General features: G+C 39.8%; 1 protein-coding gene across 1 annotated transcript; it reads left to right on the top strand.

Moving 5' to 3' along the window:
* Positions 1-296: 296 nt before the first annotated feature.
* Positions 297-7,278, top strand: LGSN (lengsin, lens protein with glutamine synthetase domain). Its single transcript, XM_060772328.2, has 3 exons — positions 297-1,029; positions 4,209-4,390; positions 6,079-7,278. The coding sequence occupies exons 1-3, from the start codon at positions 297-299 to the stop codon at positions 7,276-7,278; spliced, it is 2,115 nt and encodes a 704-aa protein (XP_060628311.2).
* Positions 7,279-10,669: the final 3,391 nt, after the last annotated feature.

The following is a 10,669-nucleotide window of genomic DNA, read 5'->3' on the forward strand; positions in this document are numbered from 1 at the left end:
TTTGCATTTATACACAAGTTATGTTTTGGATCTGATCCCCTGAACTGAATCTATTCAAAATGGATCAAATTTAGGAATTGTAAATTAAAAAGTGATGCAGTTCAAGTGCATGTTTCATTTGACTGGAGCATTTTATTGATATTTGCTGATGGTTGCAGAACACTGCTTGAAATGAAAATGAAGACATTGATGGCAACTGTATATATGGATTAAGGTGTGAAAGACAAGTCAAAGTCAGTGAGAAACAGATCCCCATTGCAGACTGTGATACAACCAATGCTTATTGCCCTGCAAACATGTCTGATCAAATAAAGGATGGGTCTGATAAACATCTTCAGGAATCACCAGCAGTGCAGAAAGCAGCAGATTACTCTCCTCAAAACTGTCATTCAGAAGTAGACCCACAAGAGGGCAGAGAGGATCCATGTGAAACTAGCCTAGAAGATCGGACATTAGGAACAGAGAAGAAAAATGAGAATCTTGTGTGGCTGGATCCAGAGAGAGACTGGGAAGATTCAGGGACCATCCCAAAAGATATACGAAAACCTGATGCAGCATTGGATGGGTGTGAGCCCCACACAATTGAGGAAAAGAACAGAGATCCTTTGGTAGCAACTCAGGAAAAAGATGACAACAAAGACCCTTTTGCTCTGGGCTCAGGAATTTCCAAAGAAACTTTGCGGGAATTGAAAAACCTACTGAGGGAGAGTCCACTCATGAGTACCAGGGCCAGAAACAGTAGGAAAGCCAGTGGGACCTCTTTCCATACACATCTGATGAAGTCTACTGATAAGCAAGGCCAGTGCATGGAAATGTTTCATCCACGTTTAAGGGGAGGTGACCAGAAAGTCCCTCCTATTAACAGACATGGAGGAGAGCAAGAAATTAGGACGCCAGTGGTTTATATCTCTGCTGGGATGGACGAGCATCAATCTCAGACTCATGATCTGAAGGATCCTAATAAGAAACACCAGACATCTTCCCCAAATGCAGACAGTGTTTCAGGACCTAGAATCGATGTCACAGTTGGTAAGTATGTTAAGTCTCCATCTTCAATATTCTTCTATTGGGAGATGTGGACCCACCATATCCCATACACCTTATGATTATGTGATGCAATAGTTCAAGTTATGGATTAGAAATCCATTAGACTAGGATTTGAGCCTCTGTAGGCCATAGTATCCATTGGGTGACCTTAGGAAGGTCACATTCTCTCACACTCCCCAAACAATGGCAACCTCCCCAAACAAATATTTCTAAGAAAAACCCATTATAAGGATGCCTTAAGGTTGCCATAAATCAGAAATGACTTGAAGACATGCGACAAATAGCATAGCATAGTAATCCAACAACATCTGGTCGCCCACATTCACCACTGCTTCTTTAAGAGATAGGGAGCTGTTTGTTCAAAAAACACCACTGATAAAACTGATTTATGTGTTTCTTTCTCTGTTTATTAGATCCATACATGGGGCAGAAGGAACAAGGGCAGAAAAATCACAATAAGGCACTAAGACAACATTAAATCTATTGTTCAGTAAATCAAGCAGCAAAGCAAACTCATTATAAAGTAGCAGTGGTAAACCAAACATTATTGCAGACAATGGTAGTGATGGCTCTTATGTACCATATAGAAGTATCTGCTGTTTACGTGACGCCCTACAGCCTGTACTATGAAATAATGGGCTCAGTGTAGGTAATGCAATTTGCATGGAGGAAGAATATTTTGCATAATGTGGTGAACATAAGGGGGCAGAATGGTATTAAGATTAGACAGTTTCCATATACTAAAATGTTGCTCATTGATCATAAGCATAAAAACTGGTTGCTTTCCTTGTACATACGCCATAATGTACTTTGTAAGTAAGGAGTAACAGGGGGAAGATGTTATTAATTTTTTTTTAAAAAAATGAGTCAGTTCTTCTGTTTCTGAGGTTGGTAAGGTGGCTCACAAGATACATGTGGGCCTTAATGCCAATGTTACAGCTCCCCAAGGCTTCCCAAAAAGAGTGCCACCAAATGTGGGCAACAAACTACTGGAGTAAATTGCAGAAAGCAGCAAATGTTGGTGTAAAGGTGGCTGGTGATTACGTAAATGGTGTTTTGTGACAAATTTCAATTTGTCACTGAAATTCAATGGTGCTAGGTTTCAGTAGTGGGGTGGTGAGTTTGGCTGTAGTCCACGACAAAAGGGAGAACTGGAGCTTGAACCTTCTGAAGTTGTCTGTCCCTGTTCCACTTACATTTTCTTTACTATGAACTTGGTAAACTGTGGAAAGTTACCAGCTATAAGTGTTCAGGTCTTATTTAATAATTAAATGGTGTTGTTCACTAAAGCTAGAACATTTCTTCCTTTCAAGTGGATGTAAGGACCAAAGTAGACATGGTATTAATTGGGTCCTGTCACAAATAGCATGTTTTTTGTGGGTTGCAGGAAGAGGTTTAGGTGAATTTTTGTCAGTGCCACTTATTTTACATCTTCAGTAGGACATGAAACATTATCTGGGACAACATGGTTTCTATCCCCTCATACTACTATTTACATCATAAAATAATTATGCACATAACAGAAACATGACATTTATTATTGCCCTCAGACAGAGATTCCCACTGAGACAAAAGCTTTGAAAAGCATTTACATTTGTTGACTCACCCTAGATTTGGAGATGATAATGTTTTGTATAGTAAAAAATGTTTCTCTGCAACCCTAATGCTTACAGCAATTATTCCTATGGGAGGGCTTGAATTCAAAACCACTGTGAAAGAAATGAAGAGGAAGCCGAGAATATATGCCTATAGCTCAATGAAGCAACTCAAAGGTGTTATGGATGCCAGTGCATCTCTGTTAATTGGGATTCTGAGAAATAATTAACAATTGAATGAAATTATTGGTTTGGATTAAGTTAATAAACTAGATATTAAGGTTATCACATGATGGATTAATCTGGATTACTACTTGCTTTTTTAACAACTGCAGTGCATCAATCTAGGGAAGTAGTTTTTAAAAAAAAGAAATAAGACTTATGCTAGAAGCTAAAATAACTACACCGAAGATCTCATGTACTTTGGACATGAGATGATACACAGTCCAATCAAAATAAATTCTTGGTGTCTTGGATTTTAGGCTTATTTCTTGGGATTATTTGGGCTGCTGATTCAGAAAATTGCACTGGATAGACCACATCAGATCTGGTTTCTTAGATATGGTTATCATAATTTTCTATAGGCGAGCAGATGGCATGTGGCATATGTTCTGTAACTGAAAAACTAGAGCTGACAAGGGGGAACTGGTGCCATTTTTGGAATCAGCAGGTCAAATATACCCAGAAACTGGGCTAACATTTGAGATATCAAAATGTGCTTTGGCCAGAGTAATGCTTGGTAACATAGAAGGCAGTGGGAAAAGAGGAAAGTCATATTACAGGTAGATAGACTCAGTTAAGGAAACCAAGACCCAAACAAGGCTATTGATAACAGGCTATCTTGTGTGTGTGTGTGTGGGGGGGGTTGTTTCTCATGTGGAAAGTTGACATTAGTTAAAGCTAAATTGATGGCAATTAATGAAATTAAAAGCATTGTCCTTCCCTTCTTTATACCTCTGCTAGCAAGGATGCAACTCTCGATGAGGGATCAGTTGTGTGATGAGAGCTTTACATCTCTGCAAATGCTTGATGAAAGATTATCTTAATTACCCTTAAAGCTGTAGAGCTATTTTTTTAATTTTTCAAAGTTCTATTGTTTTTTATGCCAAAGGGTACAGGTGCCTCAACAAACTACAAATCCCAGCATTCCATGTCATTGATCTATAGCAGTTAAAACAGTGTCAAAATGCATTAATACTACAGTACAGAACTACCCGTTATGCATGGATGTAGTTGATTTGCAGGAAACCCCATTTTCTACACAGGAAAGAATATTTTTGTGTAGAAATATTATTTTCTGCACAGAAAATGCTTCCTGAATATCACAGTGATTTCTGTACAAACACACCATGTATGTTTTTTTCCCATAGAATAATTCCAGAATTGCAAATAGGCAGTTTTCAAAGACTTTTCTAGTTGTGGAAGGAAAATAGCTGACATTTCCTGTTGCTTCATTCGAAAAGGCAATTACTGAATAATTACATCCCTATTGCTATGCAGAGAAGGTATGGCAACACTGGTGACTTTCAACTTTGACTGAAAAAGATTGCCTTTCCATTTTTTTAGAAGAACAGAGCAAAGAACCTGATGTAAAGAGCGCTGGCAATCGTATTCCTCTTCAGTTGATCTCTGAAATTGAGCACATTAAAGAACAGATGGCCAGAGACGACATTCATGTTGTCAGGTTTGAAGCAACAGACCTTCATGGAGTGTCAAGATCAAAGAGCATCCCTTCTCGCTTTTTCCGGGTATGTTGTTTGTATCTTTTGCAAGACTTTTGCGTTTCTTGATTCTACACAAGCAATACACTACACAAGCCTTTGTCACATGCAATTCACTTAAGGTTTACCACAAAGATTTCTTCTTTCATTTTTCAAGTCCCTGTAAGGATTTTAGCTTATTTAATCACCCTCCCACAAAATAGTCAGTAATTCTGCAGTCTCTGCGCAATTACAAAAATAATTAACCACTCAAGACTGTTTTTTTTAGCATATCCAAGAATCTCCTTCAGCCGATATATTATTTTTTACTTTGACTCCATCCACACAGATGCTGTTTTATTTGACACCTGCAAATTACAAAAGAATACCAAGAGGCAATAACAAAAGAAACTAAAGTGATTGCACAATGGCTTAATAATAAAATTGGTTAAGCTGGTGATCCAATGAATGAGATAAGACTTCTTAGGATGCCTGCCATAGATGCAGGCGAAATGTCAGGAGAGAACACTTGTGGAACATGGCCATACAGCCCGGAAAACTCACAATAACCCAATGAGACTAAAATGTTGGAGTTTTGGGTAGAGAAAGTAGTGACCTCAAAGAGCCTTTTTATATGATGCTCAGCATGGTTGATTTATATATAACACTTCAGTTTTAATCTTGTCATTAATATTTCAGTTTTCAGTTTTTGATAATTGTGAAATGTATGATAGGATGGCTGTAAATGTAATTTTTTAGCTTTTATGTTGAAGTTCCTTTGAAATCAAATAGTCTTTTTTTCTTACACATTTTACTGCAGGATTGTTGCTATTGTTTTTACCTCCAAGTCTTAAGTCCATTTTCTTAGACTGATGCCCCTTAGGATAGAAATAAGCTCTTTTCAAAGGAGTTTAATGCTCATGGAAGATTGCGGAGTAATATCACCATTTTGTTTCCTGTTGTTCCTTTAAAGTGAGGGGCACCTAGCTTAGATTTCTCCAACTGATCTGCATTTTGAAATGAAGACTGTATTGAAAGATAAATCATGTGGTTGTTAGCACCTTCTGACATCATGAATGGAAAATTGGGAATCAAATCCTAGTGAGTGGAAAAGTAGGACACAGATTTTGATAAATAAGTTGATTTGTGACACTTAAGTAAACCACATAAAAGCAGTTTAGAAGGCTGAAGGATGAACTCCTGAGTTAGGGAACTAGGATTTAAGCAATCAGTTTTATAATGAAAGCTATTTAGCAACACAAGTAATGTAGTCCAGGGCTGTGATCATTCATTGGAAGTCCAGGTGCTATTTCAAGCCAATTCCCACATTTCTAGACTTGAAAGTAAAACAAAAGAAAAGAGAGAAACTGGGACATTTTAAAAGCAGCTGAAAACATGGGATGAAATCTAGAAAATGAGATTGCATGCTTTTTGACTCCCTGACCACAGCACTTCCTCATTTGTTGAATGCTTCTATGAATGTATGTGTGTTTGTTAAAAAATGGATGTTAGTGCTGTCATAGGACACTTGGTAACTTTGAAGGAACATTCAGATCCACAAAGTACAATGTGCAACTTTTCTAAATGGGGAATATTGCTGCCATCTCTCTTTTGAAGTCTTCCTTAGAATGTGAACTCACAAAAGCATTTAAACCATCATGGATGAAATATTACATTATCTCTGCAATGTTCTAGTGTCTAAAACACAACTGACTGCTCTTCCTCCCTTTCTATAGACCAAAGCAATCCATGGTGTCTCCATGCCCAGAGGTTATCTTGAGCTGACCCTGAATCCTATGATTAGTGAAATAAAACAGATAACTGCAAGCAATTTCAACTGTGACATAATCCTGAGTCCTGATTTATCAACTTTTCGGGCTTTACCATGGGCTGAAGCAACTGCAAGGGTGATATGTGATTCCTTTACTGTAATGGGCAACCCTCTATTGACTTCACCCAGGCACATTGCCAAACGACAGCTGATGCAGCTCCGAGACAGTGGGTTTGCTTTGTATTCCAGCTTCACTTATGAGTTCTGTATTTATGGCATTGCCGAAATTGTAAATTCGAAGACAATATCTTTTCCTGCTGCAACCATCCTAACTAACCATGACCAGTGTTTCATCCAGGACCTCATTGATGGAATGTATCATGCTGGGGCAAACATCGAGAGCTTCTCCTCTTCTACAGGACCAGGGCAAATGGAGATCTCCCTCCACCCAGAGTTTGGCATTGGGTCAGCTGACAATGCCTTCACTTTCCGAACAGGCATCAAGGAAGTGGCCAAAAAGTATAACTACATTGCCACCTTTTTCACCGAGAATGGATTTTGCAACTCGGGCATCTTCTCTCATAGTCTTTGGGACAACAATGGGCAGGATAATTTGTTTTCTATTGGTCCTGGAAGTCCAGAGTTCACTGACATAGGAAAGAGCTGGTTTGCTGGACTACTGGTGCATGCAGCAGCTCTCAGTTGCCTGATGGCTCCAACCACTAGTTGCCGTAAACGCTACTATGCATATAGCAAAGATTCAAAGGACACCGTTGTTGTCAAATGGGCATGTAATGATAACAGCTGTGCGTTTAATCTCAAAAGTCATGGGGAAAGAGGACCTCGAATAGAAAACAAGCTTGGCTCAGCAACAGCAAATCCCTATTTGGTGTTGTCAGCTACCATTGCAGCAGGCCTGGATGGCATTAGGAGAAGGCTCAGCTTCCAAGAGGGTTCAGAAGAAACTGAGGGCTCTGCTTCTTTGAAACCAGCAACCATTCCTCTAAAGATGGAAGACGCTCTCATTGCACTTCAGGAAGATGAGTGTATCAGGGAAGCCCTGGGTGACAACTTTGTCCGATATTTTGTTGCCATGAAACAGTACGAGATGGAAACAGAAGAAATGGATGTAGAAAGGAATAAATTTTTTGAGTATTTTATCTAGCATGAGCTAAGTAAAAGGTTTGCAGATGGTTTAGTTTTAAATGACTAAGGATGCATTTACAGTGGTAGAATTAATGCAAATTGACACCACTCTATTGTCCATGGCTTTGTGCTATGTGATCTTGGAATTTGGAGTTTGGTAAGGCCAGCACTCTTTAGCAAAGAAAGCTAAAGAACTTGTAAAACTACAACTTCTATTATTCTGTTTCATTGCACTGCGGCACTATGATACCAAACTGTATTAATTCTACAGTGCAAATGCACTTTAAGAGCTTGAATTAGGAATCAACAAATCCCAATGTCTAATCTCACACCTTCCACAACCTCAGTAGGTGGTCTCCATCAGGGTCTCCTCTCGTTGCTTCAGGTTCTCACATACAATTTGGAAAGTGGGATATATAGTAACTGTGATTCTTACAAGCTTCTTGTAAGGATTACAATAGGATATACATAAAAGACATCTGAAGATATTCAATGTTTCTTGAAAGATAGCTTTCATTCTACAGAATTTTTAATGAGGATGTGTATTTCTGTATGAAGCCTTTTTCTGGGCCAAACTAGATGCTCTCTTTCTCTCTCTTGAGACTAATTAATACAGCTACATATCTTATTTCCCACCTAATTAGTTACAGGTAAGGGAAGGTTTTTCTCTGAAATGCAGCATGAATGAAGGAGGGACATTTCTCTTTAGTCCCTAGGGCAATCTGAATGAAACGTCTCCTTCATGGTGAGAACACTTAGATGAAAAATCCACATGTGAACCCTGTTCTGATCACACTGAATTCCAACCAAGAGTGGCCCCCTCCTCTTGTTAGGGAGTAACAAAACAAAAGCTGCATGTGATATATGAAGAGGATGTCTGTGACACCCTCTTCCCCACCAATTCCCCACTGTTAACAGAGATGAGAACATGGCTTGTAATTCTACTTTTTACTAGACAGTACAACACTTCTATTCAGGAATGCCCTTCTATATTCCTTTTGTATAGTTATTTGACTCAGATGTTGAGATAAGCCTCACCATTCCTATGATACTTACAGTTTTTAAAACTCCTAGCCCTGATTTGGGTTCCTGTACCCTGGATTCATCTCTTTTTAGGATTTGTTGCCATGACCAATGTGGCAAATCTGATTAAACAAATGCAACCAATGAAAATGTGCTTGTATGTGGAACCCCGCAATCTTAAAAAATGTCTAACAAATGTATTCTCTGAAACAGACATATCCATTTTGTGTTAAAATCATGTGGTTTCAAAACAGCTCTGTTGCTCTCTCTTTTCTGTTAGTAGAAAGTTTGCATATTCATATATTTATTTAATTTATATCCTGCATTTCTCCCAATATCGGGCCCTAGGCAACCTCTCCTGCCCAACTAGCCATTTCTGCATTAATTCTACTCTCATATTATATTGCAAGATAACAAATCAATGCTGACCTAACACTCTTTAGCTCTCATCTCTACCTCTCACATAATTTCCATTGCCTCCCAATCTGTCTCTTGGTGAGTCACCATTCAGTGGCCCGACACTCTAGACATTCCTTTTCCCTCCCAAAACAACCACTTCTATAATGTAACAGCCAAAACATTTACATGCAACCATGAAAGGACACATTTTTTAAAATTTGACTTTCATTCAAGCTTCCCTTCAACATTCAGCAACCAATTTCTAAACTTTTCACAGTCACATGGCTATAAATCACATTAACGTTTTCATTTCATCCATCATAACAGAGATAGGAATCATAACCTGAAAAGAATAACACAATTATTTTATATTCAGGAATGTTTAATCTTAAGATTTTTAAATGTATGGTTTCCCACCACATCCCCCACCCCAAGAAACAGTTATACATCAGAACTACTAGCCATTCTGGCCTACTAGCCATTCTGACCAATATATTATTACTGGTCAGTTATGAATACATAACCTAAAGCATGTTGTCAAACTTGTGACCCTACAGATGTTTGGGCTTCAACTTCCAGAAGCCCTAGCCAGCTTGTCCAATGGCCAATAATTCTGGTAGCTGAAGTCCAAAACACCTGGAAGGCCACAAGTCTGACGCCACTGACCTATGGTCTCATCGGACAGGCAAAGTTGCCAGTTGAGTGATGCCCCCACTTAACTTGCCACATGGAGCCCACCAGCTCCCATCCCATGATGTCGTTCTATTTCTGGTTGGGCTCTATAACATGAGTGAAGTGGGAACATGTGAAACTTCCTGTGTTGCATAGGCAAAAATGAGGGGAAGCCAGGTGGCAGACATTTCCCCCCATGGGATAGGGTGAGGGGGAAGCTGGGCAATGCAGGGCATGGGAAGATGGGTGGCACAGCTGGTTAAGCCACTAAGCTGTAGAACTTATTTATTTATTTAAAACATTTATATTTAAAACATTTATATTTCTTTAAAACATCTATATATATATGTAAGCTCACAGCAGCCGCTCCCAATAACGACACAGGACGCCAATCCGTAATCAATCAGGAACTTTTACTGCTGGACATTCATACACGAAGAAAGCCAGGATTGGCCGGCAGCCGCGGTTCAACCCTTATATACCCTCCCTCACAATTGAATTCCCCTTTCCCGCCAACCGAGAGACCCGCGCAATATTCCCCGCCAAATGCCAACTGCTTCCCCCCAAGGCCACCAGCTACACATTCTTATCAGCATCACATGTCAGGATCCTGGTTTTTTGCGCCAAGACTCAAGGCCTGGAAACCGGTTCCTGACATGACGTCCTCCTCCTCCTCCTCTTCTTCCTGGAATGGAAATACATGTCACTACTATATTCCTTCTTCATCCAGCGAACCTTGATACTTTTTCAACAAGCTACAGTGAAACGTTGGGTGTATCTTCCCCAAAACCTTCGGTAGTTGCAATGTATATGTGACATCATTGATTTTACTGGAGATTCTAAACGGTCCGATGTATTTGGGAGATAACTTCCTGGACGGGGTATTCAGCTTGAGATTTTTGGTGCTCAACCATACCAAATCCCCTTCCTCCAATCTGTCTCCTTCCCTCCTTTTTCTATCTGCAAATAACTTATACCTCCGTTGGTCTTCTCTGAGTGATTTCACTACCTCCTCCCAACTCGCCCTCACCTTGTCTGGCCACCCCTCCTTTCCCCACGGTTCCTCCTCCTCCCAACTCGGCAGTTTAGGCAAAGGGGCTACCTCCATACCGTAGACTATTTCAAAGGGGGATTTCCCTGTGGACGCGTGACAGGCTCCATTATATGCGACTTCTGCATATGGGATGAGATCTGCCCAGTCGTTCTGGCAATGATTTGTGTATGTCCTTAGGAATAATCCCAATGTCTGCTGAGTGCGCTCGACCCCCCCCCCCCATTGGTCATGGGATGGAACGCTGAACTCAGGGTCCTTTCCA

This window comes from Anolis sagrei, chromosome 1 (genome assembly GCF_037176765.1).
Source record: "Anolis sagrei isolate rAnoSag1 chromosome 1, rAnoSag1.mat, whole genome shotgun sequence".
NCBI classification, from domain to species: Eukaryota; Metazoa; Chordata; class Lepidosauria; order Squamata; family Dactyloidae; genus Anolis; species Anolis sagrei.